Raw genomic sequence first — 24,421 nt, forward strand, 5'->3', positions numbered from 1 at the left:
ATGGTAATGTATTACATTTAAGACAGGCATGACAACCTGAATCAGCCTGCGTTCAGATCACTGGCTGGGCGAGAGAGTGGGAGGGGGAGGTGGGGAGGTAAACACAAAGGAGGAGAAATGGGGAGAAGAGGAAATGGAGGAGAGTAGTAGGAAATAACGTGTGATGGGAGAATTTAGCCCCAGGCATGGTGAATGTTTTTCTTATTTCTGTATAGTTAGGCTATTTATAATTCAAATGGTAATTCACCAGCATAGAATATCAAAGGTCCGTGTGTAAGATTTTTTTAACACAGAAAAAATTATAAATTAAATGCATATTTGGGTGAAAAGAAATTACCACCTGATTAAGAGTATTTATTGTTCCTCCTCACAGTGTTTGTAATAATGAAGATAAAAGTGAGTCGTTTATTTTCCATTTTATTTCAATTCATATGAGCTTATCTCAAAGCAGCTTGTAAATTTCAATCAAAGTTAAGGTAACATTGTGCATGATTAATTATATAAAGAGAATGCTTTGCTTGGTAGTCTGTATTTTTTCAATAAGGTTATGGATTATATTAATTACACATAACATGTTGTTATAGACCTATATAAACGTTGTTTTTTTTTTTTACTATTTTAAACAAAATATTGTTCAAACCTCAAAGGTCGGGAGGCTAATTTCCTCAAGCCGCTAAATTGCAATGGAATTCAGTAACTTCATAACCATTTAAAATCCAATTGGTTTCATAAGGTGTCATCTTCAGAAATTAGGGCAGGTTTATCAGTGATGTCACTCCTAATATTCTCTAACGTCACAGAGAAATTGGAGCAGCCTACAGAAGAGTCAGGTCTGTCATACTAGGCCTTGAGTTGGTAGCCGTAGGACTAACCTACAGATCTTCAGGCAGCTATGAGCACTCTAGCTTACATTTTTAAAGTTGAGGGTCTGTTATCATATGTCAGTGAAGTGAGGTAATGTTCTTGCTGACCCGAACCAATTGTTTTGATTGGCTAGATAGGCTATACTTACCCGAACAGGAGTGCTAAAAGGGGACAGATTTATCAAGATCCGACGTTTTATTTTTGTATTCCGCGTATGAACCGTTTTAAACAAACATTCGAAGAAATGTGGTCATTGCCAAGCTGCTATTGTTTTAAACATTGGAATCGAACATATTCCTGTCTCCATAAGCTTCAGGGGAGGAACAAAATGCGTTAGGCCATATTATGTCATTATGTCGAGTTTGTTTTACTCCAATGGACTTTATTTACATGTAATCTCTTTCATTTCATTGGAATAAAAATATATGTGTGTTCTTTATTGCAATCTAATAATGAAGCGAATATTTACATTTTGTTATTTGGGTTTGTATATACTGTTTTTGCATGCATTTTTTATTCTAACGTAAATGATTGACGAATACAAAATACACATTTAATTTCCAGTAATTTTAAACCTATTTCCAATATCAACATCTATTATCATTACTTTTCCTGTTCTTCAAAAACGTTCATTATTTCCTCCCTGCAGTCAAGTTTAAAAAAGTATTATGAGATATGCCTATTATTAGCCATATAAAATGAACTATCTTCCTAGTATGTAAATAATAGTTTATAATTATGTATAAATGCATTTCATAACTGCCCATGTCCAAATATTTTTTTACTTAGACTAAACCTTACCTTCAAATCAGGATGTTTCATAATGTATTTCAAACATTTGTCCCAACAAAATGATAAGGCAATCTTTCTGTATCTGCCCAGTATCTCTCTGTAAACCACATACATTCCTTGATGCACATGTTGTTGGTCCGTCCAGAAGGCAAGTTTTGGTCGAAAAAGTATATTTTTTGCTACCCTCTTTAATGTTTTAAATGTTCTATATCACCAAAATGTGTTATTTCGCTTGCTTCACACGGAAGCCCTAAAGGTTCTATATATAGAGCCCAAATTAACAATTTTTTCTAACAATATATGGTGTCCATTTCAAGGAAGGGAACGCCGAGAGACTGGGATAATTCGGGCCAACACGCCTACAGCATTCCCACATTCTCAGACACAATACGCTGACCACTCTATACATTGTCTGTTCGGGTAAACTATGTTAACTGCATCGTTATACAAACCATGCGCTCGACCAGCAGGCCTACTTCAAGGCACCCTGATCTGTCATATAGACCAAACTATGTGCCAAAAATATTTTAAATATAGGCAAAATGTTTGCCATATTAAAAATATGACTGAGTTACCAATGTCAAGGCTGCATAGTGAGTGAGGGCTATTCGCGCAGAAATTCAACTCCTGTTTTGTGCCTATGTTATGCATGATGTACGCCTATGATTTTACCTGGATCATTACCACAGAAAGGGGGAAATAATTGTCATTTTTACCATACTCCAAACCCTTAGGGCTATCATTCTCATCTCTTCTCAAGACTGCACTTTTCCCATCTCAACGCTCTTGCGCCAGACACCTTGCGTTATAAGCATCAGACAGACAGTTGGGCAAGTTAGGTCATTTAAAAACAAATACATGCAGTTTTCTTGACGGTAACGTTCAAGGGGAATAGTTAAAGTGTTGAATTGCCATCTACCAAATGCCTTTCTTGGTGACTGTTATTTTTGCGTCACCGTTTGCCTTATCCAATGCAAACAACATTCGCTAGCGTGTCACAGGCATTGCTCCAATCCCCCTTTATTTAACCGTATGGGACTGGTTGCACCCTCCCTCTTTCCGGGTTCCGTCATCACCTTCTCCCGCTGATCAGTGGAGCCAGTCTATCCTATAAGCGCGCTCACGGCCAACCTGCTAACATTCGCTGACACCCTCACGTTTCAGAGCCGGAGGAAATGGCCACGAGGACCGACGCATCGATATAGTCTTTCTTATTAGATTTCATTCAAAAGCTGTGCGTTGGAGGAATAGATTGCCTTCTGGAACTAATAATCTCTGTACACCGTATTTAGATTACCTTGACAACCGGTCTCAGTGATTGACAGCAGGACCGATACATGCGAGTTGTTGATGCGCTTAAAAAACTTTTATGAACCGAAGGTTCTACTTGGTCTTACCCGTTATGGTGATTTTTCCATTTCGGCTATTGCAATATTTTTTTTCTTGTTGAAAAATACACATCTTCACCTTGCTGCGGGTTTCTTCTTTATTGCCACTGCGGATTACAATTCTCAACTGGATGTAAAAGGCATTAACTTGATACACCACCTTCTCTGCGAACTGACTTATTCCCTGTGTTTTACCTTTTTATCTCCAAGACAGGCGCATGTCGATGGCGCAAAGGGTAGGCCTTAGTGCAGTTGCAATGTATAATTTCTTATTTGACTTTAAACTTCTGCCTCATGTTGATCGAACCTAATTTACTCATAAGTAATCTGGACAGCCTGAGAACATCTCAACGCTCCACATACAAGTAGCCTACAAATTGAGCTTTTCTCAGCAGTCTGCAGCCTGCATTAGACTAGTTGTTCTGTTTTCCACCCATGGGAAATTTGATTACATTAATTAATGTTCACTGTCATTCTCATGAGTAAAGGCTTGTGTTTGGGGGGATGTCTGTAGCCTACGATAAATCCGTGATAGAAGCATACCAACTGACAGTCCACGAGTTTCTCACATGTAACTCTGTCTTTCTCCATCCAGTACGATGAGCTGTCCCACTATGGTGTTGGGATGGACGGAGTTGGACTCCCGGCGTCCATGTATGGAGACCCCCATGCTCCCCGGACGCTTCCGCAAGTCCACCACTTGAACCATGGTCCGACTGCACATCCAACCCAGCACTATGGATCCCACGCACCCCACAACATCATGCCCAGCATGGGCAGCGTGGTGAACGACGCCTTAAAAAGAGACAAAGATCAAATCTATGGGTGCGCATCAGAAATATTCCACATTAGTGTCTGCTAGGTTTTCTTATTCTTGTTAGACCTATACTCATAACATTTAGAAGTGAATAGGGTATTTATCGACATTTAGAGAAATTAGAACCAAATCCTAACTTGACATAGGCTACGTGCATAAATCGAGTTTATGTCAATGCCACATTTTGCAAATAATGTGTTTTACGGGTAAGATTGTGGCCCTTATCCTGAGTGGAGACAATTCACATTTATCAGCTATGCTAGGCTAAAAACAAATACAAGACACGGATTATGAAACCTTAAATACAACACAGTCCACTTAAACAAAACGTGTATTTAACATTCCTGGTCTAATTGACGTTGATGTTTTGTCTGCATCATGTTGCAGTCACCCGTTGTTCCCTCTGCTCGCCTTGGTGTTTGAGAAGTGTGAGTTGGCGACCTGCACGCCCAGGGAGCCTGGAGTAGCGGGTGGCGATGTCTGCTCCTCAGACTCCTTCAACGAAGACATCGCTGTCTTTGCAAAACAGGTACTTGTGGTTTATGATAAGCCCTTTTTTTATGACCTAAACTATAGATAACGATAGGAGTGGGGGGGTTGTATAGCCTGCTTTAGACATTATCTGTGCTTTTAAACGTTAATAACATTTTACTTTTTTTATGTTTGATAATTGATGGACAGATGGATGGATTGTTTGATTGCTTGCCTGTTTGATTGATAGATTGATGGATTGATTGCGGTATGCAGACAATATACTAATATCATGCATTCTCTGTAGATACGGGCAGAAAAACCGTTATTTTCATCGAATCAAGAGGTGGACAATTTGGTAAGCCAGTTAACTTGCATGTCCACTTTTTACGCATCAATTGCGCAGCTGGATAAATCGTGTCATATTGTCTTGTTTCACTTTGTTTAAATACAACACGAACATTCAGAACGTTCCATTGAAGGAGCAACAGGAAACGCAGACGAGTCGTGGTCAAAGGCCTATTTTGCTCCTCTGCAGCGGGTAGCCGCGGAGGTCCTTGCCTTGGGCATCCCAAAACCAGGGACTGTCTAGGAACCATTGCTCTGCTAAAGCATCTATTTGATTAACGAAATACATTGTTTTAAGTCATGTAACATACTGTAACATATGGCTACTTTACTGTATAGGCCTACAGTGTGCATTCATTAATTTATGGTGTTATTACATTGGCCTAGTTACTGTTCATTAATGTATGGTGTTATTACATAGGCCTAGTTACTATTCATTAATGTATGGTGTTATTACATAGGCCTAGTTACTAATCATCAATGTATGGTGTTATTAGGCCTAGTTACTATTCATTTGAGGCAAACATGTCAGCATGACTAAATCCTAAATGTTCTGTTCTTTTTTTCCAGATGATCCAAGCTATTCAAGTATTGCGGTTTCATCTTTTAGAATTAGAGAAGGTAAATTATGTTTTATTGTAAACCTATATTTAATGCTTTACTCTTTGCTTTTTTGTTATTATAATTTTTTGTATGAACGTTATACAATCACCCATAACAGCATAGCTTTAACTTCTTGAAGTGTAATATTTTACTCTAACACACATAGTCCTACGCATGGCTGTGGCACCGAGATCTTGTAAGGGTGCTGCTAACACGAATTTTCATTGAATAGGTACATGAGCTCTGCGACAACTTCTGCCATCGGTACATCAGTTGTTTGAAAGGCAAAATGCCCATCGACTTGGTCATAGACGATCGAGATGGCTGCAAATCTGACTTAGATGACCTGACGGGATCCTCCACAAATCTAGCAGATCACGTGAGTGTCTAGGCTTCGAAATTACATACTGGTGCTAATTCTTGCAAGGGGTGCTGCTAATAGCATGGTGTTTAGGATGTACAAAACTATCATTTCAAGATAATGGGCAATTTAGCATAATTGTGAGTCAGTTTAATATATAACAAATTTAATGGACAGTTTTTAAAATAAACGGTCTAACATTGAATTTACTGGTTACTATTAAACAGTTATTGTATTAATAACCTATCAACAAAAGAGTAATTCAATGCACCTACATGTCTGCAAAAAAGAGTGCTAAGGGTGATGTGTACTGAGGGAAGTTTCGTAGAGCTCTCATGTCTTCTTAAAAAGAGGAGGAATGAGAGAAGGAATTGTTCCCCTTTTTCAGCTCTATTGTACAAATCATCTATTTTATAGGTTGATGATGATGATGATGATGGTGATGATGATGAGGAAGATGATGGTGATGATGATGAGGATGATGGTGATGATGATGTTGGTGGTGGTGATGATGATGATGAGGATGGTGGTGATGAGGATGATGATGAAGATGGTGATGATGATGAGGATGATGTTGATGATGGTGGTGATGATGATGATGATGTTGATGATGGTGTTGATGATTATTTAGCCTGCATGATGAAGAGTACAGCTGGATGTGTGTCCTGTTGGGGACTAGTGTTTGATTTTCCACTTGAATGCTAAACCAATTGGATTACTATTGTCGGTAAAGAGGAGGGTCTTTGTCAATCCATGGGCCTATAGGGTGCCCCTACACGGGCTCTTTCTACTCCCACATGTCGATTCTGATATCCTGGTTCCTTAATAACCCTCTGGTACTGGAGCAATGGCATAAACTTTGTGTTGGGGAGATTCCTCATATTACATTGCTGTCCTGTATACTAAGTAGGTTTATTTGAAGAATCTCAAATACAAAATATTTGTAGCTTTGTTTAACACTTTTTTGGTTACCACATGATTCCATATGTGTTATGTCATAGTTGTGATGTCTTCACTATTATTCTACAATGTAGAAAATAATCAAAATAAAGAAAAACCCTTGAATAAGTAGATGTTTGAAAACTTTTGACCGGTAGTGTAAATATATTTTAAATTCCATTCCTTTACTTAGATTTGTGTGTATTGTGTTTATTGTTGTGAAATTGTTTCGATATTACTTGTTTGATATTACTGCACTGTTGGAGCTAGAAACACAAGCATTTCGCTACACCTGCAATAACATCTGCTAAACGCGTGTATGTGATCAAATAAAATGTGATTTGATTTGATTTAGTTTACGTGTGAGAAGTTCATGACAAATCTTCAGGAGTTTAGAATTCTGTTCACTCTACCAGTTCTATTTTTACAGGGAAGGCAGCTAAACCTCACAATGAGGGAGAGTACTACAGTATGTTGGTTCTCTTTGTGACACACCAACTCTGCCTCTTTTTTGGAAATGTCTGAGGGAGTCCACAACCCAGCCTATATCCAAGAGAGAACAGCTCAATATTCGTGTTGATATCACAAACTTGCAGAGTAAGAAGACTCATCTGAGTTACGAGATGACTGGCTTGAAAAATGTGTTATTGAAGATCAGTTGGAATCAGTTATGATGTCATAATTTATGACCTATTTGTATTATTTTAACTTCTCTGCCTTTATGGATCTCAGTTTGGAAGATACATTTTAAAGAAGGATAGACCGCACTGTATCTGAAATTAATGTAATCTTAACAGCTGGGGTGTGAGTGAGTAAAGAACCCCCTTCATTAGCTTGATAAACGTGGAAACACATGGCACTTTGAATGGGGACGCCACACAAACAGCTTTCTAATTACTGTGTGTTGGGATGGAAAAGGGTCTGCTCATCGAGCTCGTCGAGAGGCCTCATTCACACTGCGCTGCCATTGTTGCTGTGATTATTCTTGTCGTTGGCTGAGCTCTTCATCTGAGCACCATCCGGCGAACAGCTGACGCCAAGAGGCTGAAGAGGTTGCTCTGCTGTTTGGCCCTCAGCTTTAGACTGTCTAAGTACCCTGGTCCCTGTGCATATATGGCCCAATAAATAGGTGTTCGGAGAGACCACTGGGCTTCAGAATCAGTCAAGACACCGGAGGATAGAGGAAAGAAAGAAGTGTTGCAGGAGCTCTGGTGCTGATTGCTTTGGCTCTACAGTATTAGCTAGAGCAGCTGAATATCAGCTTTAACGTTTTGATTTGATTTGATTTGATTTTACCACCGTCTCAGTCTCAGGGAAAATGGTAATTTAGATTGTTGGATTATTGGATTAGGGATTTTTTTGGACATATTCTATTTTCTTATTGACCACATGGTCATATTGTGCGCTGTGGTAAATTGGCTGGGTTTGTGTGTGTTTGAGTGTGTATGTTTGTGTGTGTGTTAGGGAGTTACATTGACTTTCAGTTATGGCATTCTGTATCCACTTCTCTAATGTGATCTCTTTCTTTCTTTCTTTCTTTCTTTCTTTCTTTCTTTCTTTCTTTCTTTCTTTCTTTCTTTCTTTCTTTCTTTCTTTCTTTCTTTCTTTCTTACTTTCTCTCTCTCTATCTCTCTCTCTCTCCCTCTCTCTCACTCTCTCTCTCTTTCTCTCCCTCCTCTGCTGTTGTGTGGTCGGGACGGGGGATATGTTGATGACCCTCTCTTTTGACCCCAGAACCCAGCGTCCTGGAGAGACCTGGATGACGCCCACTCCACGCCCTCCGTGGGCACCCCGGGGCCCTCCAGCGGGGGCCACATCTCCCAGAGTGGGGACAACAGCAGCGAACTCGGTAAGAGAACCACAGCTTCTCTTTAGACTCAATATCATATCAAAGGTTAACCTCAGTGCTGACCTCATGCAAAGACAGTGGTCTTTTCTCTACTTGTGGGCTTTAGATGAATGATAAGCAGATCATAATGATAAGCAGTTATTGTTTCTCCATTCTTATCATTCAGATAATGTTGAGAAAAGAGGTTGTTGTTGAATCAACAGCTAGTTTGTTGGGTTTTGATGGTGACTTTGTAGTTTTATCACTTATCCAGGTCAGGTGATAAAGTTCAAAAGTTGAATCTGATATGATGAGGGTAATTATTGCCAATTACTGGTTTTGCATGACTGTGTCCAGTATTGCTGTATAATAGCCTACTTGGCTTTCTGTCCGTGGGCCGGCTGTTCATTTGGCCTGTGATGAGCTCATTGGAGGTTGACTTGTTTTTGTTTTTCTCTCCTATGGCCACAGTAAAAATAGAATAGACTTTAAAGCAACTTACCACCCTCTGCCCATCAGGCATCAATAGCAGGGCATTGAGCTAAACAATGGCAGGATGTTTTGCAAGACAAGAGCAATTCAGAGGATGAAAGGACAGTCAGAAGCAAAGATTAAGTTTATTCCTCGTTCTGATTTTACCACAGTTTCTTCAGTTATCCTAAATATCTGAAAAACATGTTCAACGAATTTCACTTAGCCTAGTATCCATGTCATGTTTAATGTCATTGTATGCCCTAACACAGTAAATCTGACTATGTGAATTGTATTGTCAGCAAAGAGAGGGGAAGAGGATGGTGTGAATGGCTTTTTCCTTGGTTCCTCTGGAGTTGTTTATTTAAAAAAAACAAAAGCGAGGGAACATCCAAAGTCCACGTCTCCCTGCCCTTTTGACCTGGGTAGAGAATGCATAGAGGCTGGGGAAGCACAATAACCCCTGCCGTGGAGCTGGGAAGAACAGATCCACTTTATGTATGGAGGAACAAAGGGGAGTCCCAGTCCTCTGGTAGCAGGATCTGATGCTTCCCTGCCCACCTGCTGCTCCTCGTAGTCCTCCTGGGGACTGCTATGTTTTCATCCCTTGTTTTCATCCATTATTTTCATCCCTTGTTTTCATCCCTTGTTTCCATCCCTTTACTCATTAAAGGGGATGAGGAAAGTGAACACTTTTAACATTGGAAGGGACCTGGGGGCCAAAGCGGGGCCTTTATGTCAGTAGTGCAGGCCTGGCTAGGAGATTACTGATGCTCTTCAAAGTACCTAATATGAGGGAGCTCCTATTGTCCTAATGGACATTAGTCATGGTTGTGTGGGCCAATGATAAAAGCCTTAAAAGGGTTAACCTACAGTCTTATCTAATGGGGGAGAATTGTGGTTAGTATGGTTAGTATCAACCACAGGTAGTTGATGTGTGGTTGGTTGGTGGTGTAGTTATGGCTTAGTGGCTATGTTAGCCATGTAGCTAACCGCTACCCCATTGGCTTATGTAGTCTTTGGTTGTTTTCTTGTAAGGTGTGTGATATGCACAGGGGAATGTCTTTGATTCCAGCTCCCCCGGAGTGACTCTCAGATAGATAGGGCACAGGGACAGTTCTAAAAGGGATGAGCTATCCTAAGAATGTTTTTGGGGGGTGGCGCTTGGAATATCCATCATAAAAAAAGGAAAGGAAGCCAAGGGGAACTAGCTGCTGTGAAGCCGCTGTACACTAGCGTTTACAAAGAGGGGAATGCAGAGCGGGAAGAAACAGGATGCAGTCAGTGCATCTTTTTGTCTCCCCGGATACCACCGAAAATGGAATCCAGAACTGCTGGTGGTGACATACCAATGACACTCCAGGGTAATGTCCCCATATAATCTGTGACAAGATGCTCTCACAAATAACAAGGGAGAGAGGCGCAAGAACTAGAAGTGTTCATCTCAATCCAGCCCTTACACTCCAAATCAATAGGATAAAGGCCTCTGGGAGGAACGATTCTAGATCTATTCATCAACATCAGTATAGGATTCCCAGTGTCTTGGAAAGCTTCCAGACAACATCTCCCATTTAGCAGTGTGCATCATGGGTAATAACAGGAGGGGCTGAGAAGTGTCATTGGTGATGGATCAGGTCCAGGTGAGCTCATTAGGCAAGCTGCATTGGGTTCCCATCACTGATGCAGGCCGGAATACAGCAATCAGTTCTGTTAGCTAATAGCCAACCCTGCACTTTGTCTGATATGGCCATGTCATCATGTGGATTCTCTTGCCTCATCTAGTTGTCCCAGTTTATACCTAACTGTAGGAGCACTGGTCGCTGATGTTGTTGTGTTGTTGATGAGAGAGAGGAAGAGAAAGGGAGAAAGAGGAGAGACAAAGAGGAAGAGAGAGGGAGAGAGAGAAGGAGAGACATAGAGAGGAAGATAGAGGGAGAGAGAAGGAGAGACCGAGAGAGGGAGAGAGAGGGGTTTAGAGTAGGGTGTTGGGGGTTGGAAGCCAGCCAAGGATGCCTCTCTTCTTCATATCTTAGGGTGCTGTTTTCCCTAAAGCGCCCGAGGCAGTACTCCAGCATTCCCCACGGCAGCAGTCCGGTCACTGGGGCAGGCACGCAGGGGGGGAGGGAGGAAGGGAGCGGGGCAGGCAAGCAGGGAGGGAGCGGGGTAGGCAGGCGAGGGGCTAGGCCACGGGAGGAGAGTTCCACGGGTACGATTTTGAGAGTAGTGCACTGTCACACTGCTTAGATTGGCTGAGTTGCCAGGGAACAGTCAGAAGCGATTAGCGTAGCAGAGGATCTGCCCTGCGGCCTTCCCTCTCTGGAGCAGGAAAAAAGAGAGGGCTGGGGGGAGAGGAGGAGGGGGGCCAGGAGGGGTTGACGCTCCTTAGATATAATTAGGCCGTGCAGGTGACTTCCTATTTTTCATTCTTTCCCTCATTCTCTCTTCCATTGGTTTCAGTTATTTGGTACAGAAACAGATACATAACATGGATTTTTGTCATTTTGATCACCCGCACCAGCCCAAATGTTTAGTCATTGATAGGTATCGTTTTTTTATTGATTATTTCACCACTCAAGGTATTTCTGAACAAAATGTCTCTCCTAGCCTGTGAGAAAGGATATTAACTGTCCTCTCTGAAACGACAGATCTCTTCAGCACCATCCTCCAAGACCTCTCTTCCCACAACAAACCTCCTCATTTTTGGTCATAAGACCAAAATCTTAGAAAAGAAACCTGTTATAAAAGCTTGTTATAACATCTATGAACAGAGAGGATAAGGAATAGTGGACACACAAAGTAAAGCATCACATAAGCAAAGGAGACAGTGGTCAAACAACCTGCCCTGTCCTTGACTTGGACTACACCGTCCATCAGAACACCACCGCCCCTGCCCCCATCCCCAACCCAACACACCACTCCCCTCCAACCCCACTCAGTCCAAGTCATCCTTTTTAATGTCAATATTCATTAGCTGAAATATTTATGCATGATTATGGGTGCATATATAGGAGCCCCTTTGATTGATGTATCCCCAAAAACAAAAAGACATGCCAGGGCAAATCTTATGAAAAGTAGGGTTCCAGTCCCGCCTCCGGGGAGGAGTCTCTCAGATGCATTATTCACATCCCCTGCAGGCAGGCTTTCAAGGCATCTCTGCCCCGAGGGCAAGAAAAATAACCACCACTGTTAAAAGAAAATCATCTCGGCTGATGCACAATTAATGGCGGAGAGAGAGGAAAGAGACAGAGAGAGAGGGAGAGAGAGTGCACAGAAGGTTTTGTGATGGAGAGCAATGTGGAGCGAGGGCAGGGGCGGAAGCCGCGGAAATCTCAGTTTAAAAGGGAGCCTTCGAGCCTTGATCCATGAGAAGGTTCTCATTGAAACAATAATGCCAGTAGGAGAGAGAGAGAGTCTGTGTGTGTTGTGTGGCTGTGTGTGTGTGTGTGTGTGCGTGCGTGCGTGTGTGTGTGTGTGCGTGCGCGCGTCGCAGTGTGAGTCAGACAATCCAACACAGACAGACTGGAGGGGGGTGTGAAGGTGGAAGGGGTAGGGGTAGGGTAGGTCACTGAACACTTGGGGGGCTTGAGGGGGAATGACCGCAACCCCCCCAGCCCCATAACACCCCCCTCCATCCACCCAAACATCCTTAGCACACATAGACAAAAGGAGCGCCCTGCTTTCAACTTCACAGGTGAGGGGGTTTGTTGTGTTTTGTGATGTCATACCTTAACTATGAGGTCACAATTGTTATTTTTGTTATTGTGACATTTTTCCCTCTTTTTTTTTTACAACTAAACCATTTGTCTTTATCAAATTGTGGAATATCTCTACTGGGCAAAAATATAAACACAATATTTAAAGTGTTGGTCCCATGTTTCATGATCTGAAATAAAAGATCCCAGAAAATTTCCATATACACAATAATTGTATTTTTCACATATTTTGTGCATAAATTTGTTTACATCCATCTTAGTGAGCATTTCTCCTTTGCCAAGAGAATCCATCCACCTGACAGGTGTGGCATATCAAGACGCTGATTAAACAGCATGATCATTACACTGGTGCACCTTGTGCTGCGGACAATAAAAGTCCACTCTAAAATATGCAGTTTTGTCACACAACACAATGTCACATATGTCTCAAGTTTTGAGGGAGCGTGCAATTGGCATGCTGACTACTGGAACGTCCACCAGAGCTGTTACCAGAGAATTGAATGTTTTTTTACCATAAGCCGCCTCCAACATCGTTTTAGAGAATTTGTCAGTACGTCCATCTGGCCTCACAACCGCAGACCATGTGTAATCACGCCAGCCCACGACATCCGGCTTTCTCTCTTGTCTGAGATCAGCCACCTGGACAGCTGATGAAACTGAGGAGTATTTCTGTCTGCAATAAAGCCCTTTTGTGGGGAAAAAATGTATTCTGATTGGCTGGGCCTGGCTCCCCAGTGGCTAAATAAAAATGCTGCCTGCGCATTGTGTCTGGCCACGGCTCTTACTTCATGTCAAGCCTGCAACCTGGGTCTAACAGTCAGTACTTCATGTGAAACTTACAGCCTGACACTAACAGTCAGTACTTCATGTGAAACGTACAGCCTGGCTCTAACAGTCAGTACTTCATGTGAAACTTACAGCCTGGCTCTAACAGTCAGTACTTCATGTGAAACTTACAGCCTGGCTCTAACAGTCAGTACTTCATGTGAAACTTACAGCCTGGCTCTAACAGTCAGTACTTCATGTGAAACGTACAGCCTGGCTCTAAAAGTCAGTACTTCATGTGAAACGTACAGCCTGGCTCTAACAGTCAGTACTTCATGTGAAACGTACAGCCTGGCTCTAACAGTCAGTACTTCATGTGAAACGTACAGCCTGGCTCTAACAGTCAGTACTTCATGTGAAACTTACAGGCTGGCTCTAACAGTCAGTACTTCATGTGAAACTTACAGCCTGGCTCTAACAGTCAGTTCTTCATGTGAAACTTACAGCCTGGCTCTAACAGCCATTACTTCATGTCAATCATGCTGCTCAGATTGAATTATAGGCTCATCATTTTTTATTGAGCTCTGTCACTACAGTATATGCCCCTCTACATTATCCAAAACTGTAGCAGAATGTGAATGAGGTTGTGCAAATGTGGAAGATGTGGAATCTTCTGTTGCTATGCTGTTGCTTTGCCCTAGACCTCTGCTACCCTTTCAGTGTGTGTTTCTGGCGAATGGAGGTGATGTTTCTAAGTTAAAGACATCTCCTAACATATCCCTTGTGGCTACTTTTTCTCTTGTTTTAGGAGATGGCCTCGACAACAGTTTGGCGTCGCCGGGTACAGGAGACGAGGATGACCTGGACAAGAAGAGACAGAAGAAGAGAGGTATCTTCCCCAAAGTGGCCACCAATATAATGCGAGCGTGGCTCTTCCAGCACCTCACGGTAAGACAGCAGGCCCGTCCTGGCCCTAGCTCCAGCCCTAACCAGACTCCACTACTGGGATGGTTCTCAACCTTTTTTGCTTACTGTTACCCCAAACACGTCTTGCTCTGCCCAAAGTACACCCTCTTGTGCAACTGGTCATGACTATCATGCATTTAACCATGAGGCCCATGTTTTGTCTTCTGAATCTTCCCACGTTCCCCATGTGGGTAGGCCACATACTCCTGGGGGTAATAGTAATACAAGTTACTGCATCCAACACTCAGTCATGTCACAACACAGGGGCATTGGTCTGTGACATTGTAGTGCTTCGCCAAATGATTTTCCCTGTGATTTTTTTATTTGTAAAAAAACAGTCGTTGTGGCTCAAGGGAACAGTGGGCTGTATAAAAGACAAGTAGTGTATTTTGTCTAACTGCAGTATCTCCATTATACAACACTTAGGAATAATGCCACTATACTGAGCGTCTGAACTTCGTTTTTACAAAAACAGAATAGACTACTTTACCAGAATGCAACTCCTCTGTTCAGGCTCAGAAGGACTATCTGACATTCCAACGATTTCCAACCAGGAGAGTTTCACCTTTTATCTCCAGACCCAATAGACAGCGCTGCAGTCTCTGACTCCTCCTCCTTCTCCTCTGGTTTTCTACTTTTCTCCTCTCCACTCGTAGATGTTTTCAAAGCTGCTTATTTGTTTTCTGGGTGAAAATCTGTCACACATCTCCTGTACAGGAAGTAAGAACCTTTAGATTGGAGAGATAACAAAGAAGAAGGAAAGGAAGGCTAATTGAATCATCATTGAATCATCTCTGTTCCCTGTCTCTTTTCAGCCTCACTGGTTAAGCACAAGTGTTTGTCATGGAAGGATGTGGCTCGTAAACACGGTGTAAGGGGGACTTTGGCCCGTCGATGTCCTCTGAATGGTCCCATTGCAACACCCAGGCGATCAGCCATTCAGCGGGCCACAGAGGGTGAAGGAGACGGATTATGTTTTGTCCCGACTTTACCATTGAGGCTGGGGTCTGAAAAGGGGAGAGAGGTTCTTTCTCTAGATACCCCACAACAGCCTTCAGCTGTTGTGCTCCTGTTCTGAGGAGGAACTCTAAAGATCCTCCTCTACAACAGTACAGAGAAAGCAGCAATGGAAGATTTAGATTCATTCTAGGATTCATTTTTGGCCTGTTAGCATGGTCATACAGTAACTGTTGGTTTTAGACCTCCACCTACATGCTGACTTAGACAGATCTTTGTGAAGCTCTCTTTTTAATGCTAAAGTATTGAATTAGTTTCTACAAACATACATTGCATTTCGCAAAAACACAGCTATAAAAGGGTGCTCTTGTTCAACCATGAGGCCCTGTTGGAGCTCAAAGGAATTTCTTGTTCAACCATGAGGCCCTGTTGGAGCTCAAATTAATTTATTGTTCAACCTTGATGTCCTATTGGAACTCAAAGGAATTTCTTGTTCAACCTTGATGCCCTATTGGAACTCAAAGGAATTTCTTGTTCAACCTTGATGCCCTATTGGAACTCAAAGGAATTTCTTGTTCAACCTTGATGCCCTATTGGAACTCAAATTAATTTCTTGTTCAACCTTGATGCCCTATTGGAACTCAAGGGATTGTCTTGTTCAACCTTGATGCCCTATTGGAACTCAAAGGAATAAGTCTTGTTCACCCTTGAGACCTTATTGGAGCTCAGAGGAATAACTATTGTTCCACATTGAGACCTTATTGGAGCTCAAAGGAATAAATATTGTTCATCCTTGAGGCCCTATTGGAGGTCAGATGGATAAGTCTTGTTCAACCTTAAGACCCTATTGGAGCTCAGAGGAATAAGTCTTGTTCAACCTTGAGGCCCTATTGGAGCTCAGAGGAATAAGTCTTGTTCAACCTTGAGGCCCTATTGGAGCTCAGAGGAATAAGTCTTGTTCAACCTTAAGACCCTATTGGAGCTCAGAGGAATAAGTCTTGTTCAACCTTGAGACCTTATTGGAGCTCTGAGGAATAAGTCTTGTTCAACCTTGAGACCCTATTGGAGCTCAGAGGAATAAGTCTTGTTCCACCGTGATGCCCTGTTGGAGTTCAGAGTAATAAGTCTTGTTCAACCTTGAGGCCCAATTGGAGTTCAGAGGAAAAAGTCTTGTTTAACCACAGCTCAATGACAGGTGACCTGAGTAAAGTAACATAGCTGATAAGGGTTAGGCATTGGAGAGAGGCCCCAATGTGACAACACTGTGGATTGGACTGGAAACATTAGCAGAGGGTTTTATTTAGGAAGATAGAGACGTTCTGCTGGGTTGAGGGAGGAGCACTGAGCCATCCATCACTAGACTGTCAGACACCAAGCTGGGAGGTCACCATGACGATCAGTTGTGGCAACAATGGCTTTTGTCACCACCATTGCGGTTTATGTGTGTCTGTGTGTGTGTGTGACAGTGTTTGTGTTTGTGTGTGACTGTGACTGTGTGTGTGTGCTCCTGTGTTTGTGTGTGTGTGTGTGTGTGTGTGTGTGTGTGTGTGTGTGTGTGTGTGTGTGTGTGTGTGTGTGTGTGTGTGTGTGTGTGTGTGTGTGTGTGTGTGTGTGTGTGTGTGACTGAAAGACCTGTTTAAAAATGAAGTTGTTTCGAGCTCATTCCTCACCCGGTGACCACAGGAGGTGGCTGCAGCCCTGACAGCGCCCACCACCCTGTACCCTGTCTGCAATCTGCCGCCCTCCTCCCACTGTCACACCGCCAGCAGAGAGGCAGGGGACAGGGGGACAGGGGCCAGGCCCTATTCAGGCACTAACAAAGGTCTCCATTGTGTTCCTTTGTATCGCATTTGATCATTTGTCAAATCATGTCAAATAATGTCAAACAATGCCACACGCTTTGAGCCCAAAGTGTTCATGGGCCAATCAGTGGTCAGACTTGGTTGTTCACTTGTGCTTATGCTAACTAGGGAGATTGACTTGTGTGTATATTAGCCAAGGGTCAGATGCGAGTCTACATTACATTTGATTACATTTCCTGAGTTTGACTTTACCTTAGGTTGTGAATGGAATGCCCCTGGTCGTATGCGAGGTGTGTTTCTGTCTAACCCTAACCCCTAGTCGTATGTGACGTGTGTTTCTGTCTAGACATGATCGTTTGATCGTTTGTAAATTAATGCAAGCTGGGTGTTTTTTTGTTTTTTTTACTGAAGATGTAGTTTTTTCTGTCCTCTGTGTACCACAGCACCCCTACCCTTCGGAGGAACAGAAGAAGCAGCTAGCACAGGACACAGGCCTCACCATCCTGCAAGTGAACAACTGGTGAGTAGCTAACACCCAAGGCCCCACCCTAACCCTAAAGCTAACACTAACGCTAACCCTAAAGCTAACACTAACCCTAACCCTAACGCTAACCCTAAAGCTAACGCTAACCCTAAAGCTAACACTAACCCTAACCCTAACGCTAACCCTAAAGCTAACACTAACCCTAACCCTAACGCTAACCCTAAAGCTAACGCTAACCCTAACACTAACCCTAATCCTAATCCTAAAGCTATAACCCTAAACCTAACCCTTGTGCTTCATTCTCTCCTTGATTCCTTTCCTTCTTTCCTTCATACCTCCTTCCAGGACTGGCTCATAGGCTTCTATCTAAATCTATGCTACAGCCATGTTTTTGACGAAGGGTGCACATTCTATGTTCTGCTCTTTGGAAAGGGAACTAAAATGGAAGTTTTAAACATACTCAATCTATCTTCACTGTCTGGGAAACATTAACAGGGAGATGTAACCCCCCTCTCGTCCCCTTACAATCCCTCAGCCTCATTTTACATGTATGACATGATGGATTAAAGCATATTTAAGGCCCGGCAACCTGGCCCCTTTGTAGATGGCTTATCCAATTTTGGGAAGGGGGGCGGGGTCCAATGTAATGGTCACAGAAGAAAGAGGAACAGATCCGGGGGGGGGGGGGGTTGGGATTTGGTTTCGAGATTGCACTTCTGGTGTGTTATCTAAAAGGTATCACTTGACTTTGAGTTTACACAGGGTCAGGTTTGGAATAAAGGATTTGACTTTGAGTTTACACAGGGTCAGGTTTGGAATAAAGGATTTGACTTTGAGTTTACACAGGGTCAGGTTTGGAATAAAGGATTTGACTTTGAGTTTACACAGGGTCAGGTTTGGAATAAAGGATTTGACTTTGAGTTTACACAGGGTCAGGTTTGGAATAAAGGATTTGACTTTGAGTTTACACAGGGTCAGGTTTGGAATAAAGGATTTGACTTTGAGTTTACACAGGGTCAGGTTTGGAATAAAGGATTTGACTTTGAGTTTACACAGGGTCAGGTTTGGAATAAAGGATTTGACTTTGAGTTTACACAGGGTCAGGTTTGGAATAAAGGATTTGACTTTGAGTTTACACAGGGTCAGGTTTGGAATAAAGGATTTGACTTTGAGTTTACACAGGGTCAGGTTTGGAATAAAGGATTTGACTTTGAGTTTACACAGGGTCAGGTTTGGAATAAAGGATTTGACTTTGAGTTTACACAGGGTCAGGTTTGGAATAAAGGATTTGACTTTGAGTTTACACAGGGTCAGGTTTGGAATAAAGGATTTGACTTTGAGTTTACACAGGGTCAGGTTTGGAATAAAGGATTTGACTTTGAGTTTACACAGGGTCAGGTTCGGAATAAAGGATTTGACTTTGGCTTCTTGTGATTAATCCTCCCCCATCCCAGAATCCATATTGGGTTCTCAACACACTTAATTACATAGACGTGCTCCTCCAATCCCGAGGAGTAAAGAATTATATTAGTTTTATTAATGGATCTAATTCAAACACTTATCAAAGCAGGCGAATGCTTTGCTTACCTATCTGTCCGGTCCTGCTGGTTCCTGTTGGGTCCTGTTGGATATAGTGGTACGTCTCTGACCGAAATTGGCCAAACGTTTAGCCTTATTACAGCCTGAGGCTGAAGGGGATAAACCCAAATCAATAGATATGGTAAGCTATGTGGCTGTCTTCTAATACCCCAGATCATGTCAATAAGAATAAGACCGATTATAAACCTAATCCCTGAAGACACGGGACATTGGAATACTAGTAAAACTGGCGCAGGAAATTGTCATATTCTGTTTGATTGCTGAATGTTTTGATTGTGTATGATTATCTTAAAGAACTTATATTTGTTTCATTACTCCATTATTGATATAGTCCCAACATGTTTTGTGTGTCAACAATGAAGTTTTCAAGATATGTAACTTTCAAAACACAGAAATCTTGCCCATATGATGCATCATATGATGGACAGATGGGACTAATGAGACAAAGACAAATAGATTGTTTTTGGGGTGGAGTTGGCCTTTAAGCAGACCAGGAAGATGAATGCCAAGGAGATCTAAAGCCAAGGAGAAGCTTCATGTACTGTGTATTCCATGTTGGTTTGAATTCTCTCCTGCTTCTCTCTTCCTCTCCAGGTTCATCAACGCCAGGAGGAGAATAGTACAGCCTATGATTGACCAGTCTAACAGATCAGGTAAACCACAATTTAAATTGGTTCAAAATAATAACATACAATGGCTTTGTTTCTCAGTCATGTTTTTAATTGTACTATACTGTATGATTTTGTAATGTAGATGAGGATGTTTTGAACGCCACTTTTATTCTTATGCTTTATCTCTTCTGTATTTTGGCTTCGACACATACAGACCAATAGAAATATAATTGTAATCTAGTAATATAGCTCTATACTGACCCGTAGAAATAGAATTACAATCTAATATTATATCTCTATACTGACCAATAGAAATATAATTATAATCTCGTATTGTAGCTCTATACTGACCTACAGAAATATAATTACAATCTAGTATTATAGCTCTATACGGACCCTTAGAAATAGAATTACAATCTAGTATTACAACTCTATAGTTACCCGTAGAAATAGAATTACAATCTAGTATTATATCTCTATACTGACCAATAGAAATAGAATTACAGTCTAGTATTATATATCTCTATACGGACCAATATAAATATAAATATAATCTAGTATTATATCTCTATACTGACCCATAGAAATATAATTATAATCTAGTAGTATACAGTATACTGACCCATGTCTTGTTAATGGTACATGCACAGTGGGCCAGGGGACGGCATACAGCCCTGACGGGCAACCAATGGGAGGCTTTGTCCTCGACGGACAGCAACACCTGGGGATTCGGCCTGGCGGTAAATAAGCAACCTTTATTCTCACCCTGTTATCTGTCCCTTTCTACCAATGTAGCCTAAAATCTGTTTCTGTTCTGTTTGTCTATTCATGGATTATTATTGTATATTGTCATATGAACCTGTGATTGCACCATGTAATTAGTTCCCCTCTCTGTCACTCATTCTGCAGGACCAATGGGTGGAATGGGAATGAATATGGGGATGGATGGTCAGTGGCACTACATGTAAACCCTGTCCAACCGAGGCAAGCCTGAAGAAGAAGATGGAGAAGTAAGCACAGCCTCATTCTCACTCCCCTGTTACATTTTTCACCCACAAGCCCCCCTCCATTGTTCCTCTATTCCGCTCCATCTCTCCATCTCTCTCTCTCTCTCTCTCTCTCTCTCTCTCTCTCTCCATCTCTCCCTCTCTCTCTCTCTCTCTCTCCATCTCTCCATCTCTCTCTCTCTCTCTCTCTCTCTCTCTCTCTACATTGCTCACCCTCTCTCCCTCATCTGCCCCCCTTCTCACCCCCTCCTCCATTGTTCTTCTAGCCCTCTCCATTCCTTTTTATCAATTTTTCTTTCCTTTCCATCCTCCTCTCCTTCTCCAGGGCTCAATCTGATTAAGTATGTGGGGTTCTGGACTCCCTCGGTCCCCCTCCAGCCCTATCAGCTCTCTGGGCCCTGCTGACAGTTCACAAATCAAGACGTATTGCCTGCCGGAGGCACTGGAGCTCACCAGATTTTATTTAACATCCACACTCCACTGCTCAATGAGCCAAGCTATAATGACACTTACCTTGATTAATTGAGCTCTTTATATGTAAATAGAGAGCCCCGTGTTCGCCTCAATCTTCCCCGGATGCCAGTTCCACCAACACAGCCCTTTTTCCCTTTTCCAACATTTCACTGATTTTGCTAATCAAGTCCAAAGAGCACGAGGGTGATAGCAGCGAGGGTGCAGAGCCAACATTTAGAATACAGTCCACATAGAGATATCTTATTCACTCAAGCTGAATAATAATATCATTTTGAGAATATTTCAACCAATCATTTCTCATTGAATAATCATTGACCGGTTACTGTAATGGCGTAATACAGGAGGCTGTTCTCCTCCCTTAATTTAATCTGTGGCAAGACCATATGCTGATTGTGACGGCTGTAAATTTACCCAGGGTTCCATGTGGGGTTGTTTTGCAGTAAAATGCACTTATTCCATGTATATTGGAGTCAGAGCCATAACATTTGTCTATTAAAAGATCCCTTAAGAATTGCACCACTGCACCAGCAATGTCCAAATGCATGTACAAGCTGTAAGACCTATGTCTGACTCAGTCATGTGTAGCATTGTCTTTACCTCATAAGATTTTGGTTCTGTATTTGCAGTGTGTATGTTTGTATAAGAGACTGACCCAGGCTCCTTCTTCGTGTTACAGGCCTCCATGGTTTGCTCAGGGAAAATCCTGCCGCTTGGTTCCAATGAGCGTGTGACTCCGCCCCAGTCACACCTGTACCTGTCATCTGACGACGCCCACCTCACCTCCCCACTGGAGCATGGAGGACCACACCCACATCTGCACAAACGCCGCCCACATTGACCTTTAATAACCCCACGCCTGGAGGAAGACGAGGATCTACTAATAAACAACAACAAAAACAACAACATTTGCAGACAACAATCTTCCAAAACAAAAAAAGACTTCTGTATGAACAACGGAAGCTAAAAGGACCTCAAACACATTTTGACACATTTTTTGTTTTCTTTTTTAAATTATTTATTTATTTTTCTACAATGGTGGACCACAGGGACAAGAACTTTTTAGTCTTTGCCCGAGATATTTTGACACAGCCGGCACACACACACACTAACACACATTCCCTCTCTCTCTCACACACACACACACACACACACACACACACACACACACACACACACACACACACACACACACACACACACACACACACACACACACACACTCAAACAAATACACACACTTCATCTTATGAACACACCATTTGAAAACAACCACTGTGGAATATCTAAAAGGAGTATGAAGAGTTTTACTAACTGTTGTGGTGTATAGACTTGTGCTTTTACATTTGACTGTTTTCTCCATGTTTGCGCTTTGTGATCATTAGTTTATGGAGTGAGAGTTTATCACTAATCCTGTGTGCTGTGGAACAGAGAGAAAGAGAGAAAGAGAGAGATTGCCTCGGAGTCTGCAGCCTGGAGCTTGTCTCAGATACTGCAGACGGCAGCCCCATCCAGCTCCCAACAAAAAAACAAGCCCTCTTTTTATTTGTATTCTGAATGTGGCCCAGTTGCTTTTATTACCCATGCACTGAATGCATTTCATATATTTGTTATTATTCTGTTTTGATTTGGATTGTTCTGTGTTGTCCTGAATTCAGACTAAAGAGCTGATGGATTGACGTCACACTGGTAAGGTGGATCTTGGACCGACTTCCATTTAGATCATGTCACAATAGTTTTATAGCACACAGGAAGAAGGAAAGGGTTTCTGCACTAAAGACCAAAATAAAAAACAATTTTAAAACTTGACCTCAGAGTCTTTTTTCAGCACATATTCCATTTCTCCTGTGAAAGAAAAAAACTTTTGAGGAGAGAAAGAAAAGTTAGAGCTTGAGTTAATACTATAATATGATACTGTGACCTAATTCAGTTGGATAACATTTGAAATAAATGAATTTTTTTGGTTTGCTGTTTGGGCGACATTTGCATATTAGCTACTTCGTGACATTTATTAAATATTGCATGTCTCTGTAAATATATATTTTTTCGTATTAACAAACAACAATTCGAATTCACACACGAGGTCACGTTACAGTTTGGTCGATATAGAACGATATAAGACGACCATTTCTTATTGATTGAGGCTGGCAGGAATGATGGATGACCTACCGGGCTTCGAAACATACTGAGATAGGCTACTGTGAATCCCAAAGCCACTCTATTTTAAAAGAACAATGGGCATATGCCACAAAAATAACCGTGGAAGCAACGAGAATTTAATATATTTTCAAATAAATTGGTATGATGTCACTCCTCCGGCAAAAAGGAAAAAAATAATTTGAAGCCTAAAACAAAATGTGTATTGAGAAACATTCGTTCGTATATGGATTTATTATGAGACTCGTTGATATTGCTGTATTTTTGAAGGATATATTCGTTTGACTAGTTTGCTGTCTGTATTGCAGGGTGTGAGGTGGACTGAGAAAAAGTGCTGTGGGCTGCTTGGATCATTTATCAACGTCAGCCAGTGTGCGGATCTTGTGTGCTGGTGTATTGTTGAGGAGAATTACATAAGCAAGAGAGCAGCGACTCATGGGCAAATGGTTCATGTGCTATTATGAGTTAGGCATAGAAGTTAGGCCTATTCATTTTTATTAATGTATATGTTTAATATTTTATCTTTAACTTCTTATTCTTATTCTTATTATTGTTATTGTTTTATTTGATCGGCATCTAGTTATTTCAGTCGTTTTTTAAAATTATATCTATCTTATTATAGGCATAATATGTAATAATCATGCCTTTTGAAACGGTTGCTATGTTTAGATTCAGCCTATATTTTTATCTCTCACCGAATAGAAATTCCTCCACATCAGTGAATATTTTAGATAACTGATCAAAGATACCATTGGTTTTCTACGATTAAATGTAGGATTGCATTTAAGAGCTTTTTGCGTTGTAAAATCAAATTCATTTCAATATTCTAGCTCTGATAACTGCATGCGAAATAAAAAATAGTAGTATTTTCGTTTTGCAACGGTATAGCTAAAAAGAAAACCCAGGGAACTTGTTTTCTCGAAATGATTTTGGTGTCATTAAGCCTTAGTCGAAAATCGTGCGTAGCCGAAGTCGAAAATCTGATAGTCAAAAGAGCAGCTTGTAAG

At 41.7% G+C, this 24,421-nt stretch overlaps 1 protein-coding gene across 1 annotated transcript; it reads left to right on the forward strand.

The window, feature by feature from the left end:
- The first annotated feature begins 2,705 nt into the window (after positions 1-2,705).
- LOC110522534 (homeobox protein Meis2-like) lies at positions 2,706-23,066 on the forward strand. The gene is made up of 13 exons (XM_036976143.1): positions 2,706-3,280; positions 3,640-3,869; positions 4,249-4,390; positions 4,640-4,690; positions 5,251-5,301; positions 5,516-5,662; positions 8,318-8,432; positions 14,169-14,308; positions 17,529-17,605; positions 19,763-19,821; positions 20,430-20,519; positions 20,689-20,789; positions 21,937-23,066. The coding sequence occupies exons 1-12, from the start codon at positions 3,263-3,265 to the stop codon at positions 20,745-20,747; spliced, it is 1,179 nt and encodes a 392-aa protein (XP_036832038.1). The 5' UTR covers positions 2,706-3,262; the 3' UTR covers positions 20,748-20,789; positions 21,937-23,066.
- Positions 23,067-24,421: the final 1,355 nt, after the last annotated feature.

This window comes from Oncorhynchus mykiss, chromosome 4 (genome assembly GCF_013265735.2).
Source record: "Oncorhynchus mykiss isolate Arlee chromosome 4, USDA_OmykA_1.1, whole genome shotgun sequence".
In the NCBI taxonomy this organism is placed as follows: Eukaryota; Metazoa; Chordata; class Actinopteri; order Salmoniformes; family Salmonidae; genus Oncorhynchus; species Oncorhynchus mykiss.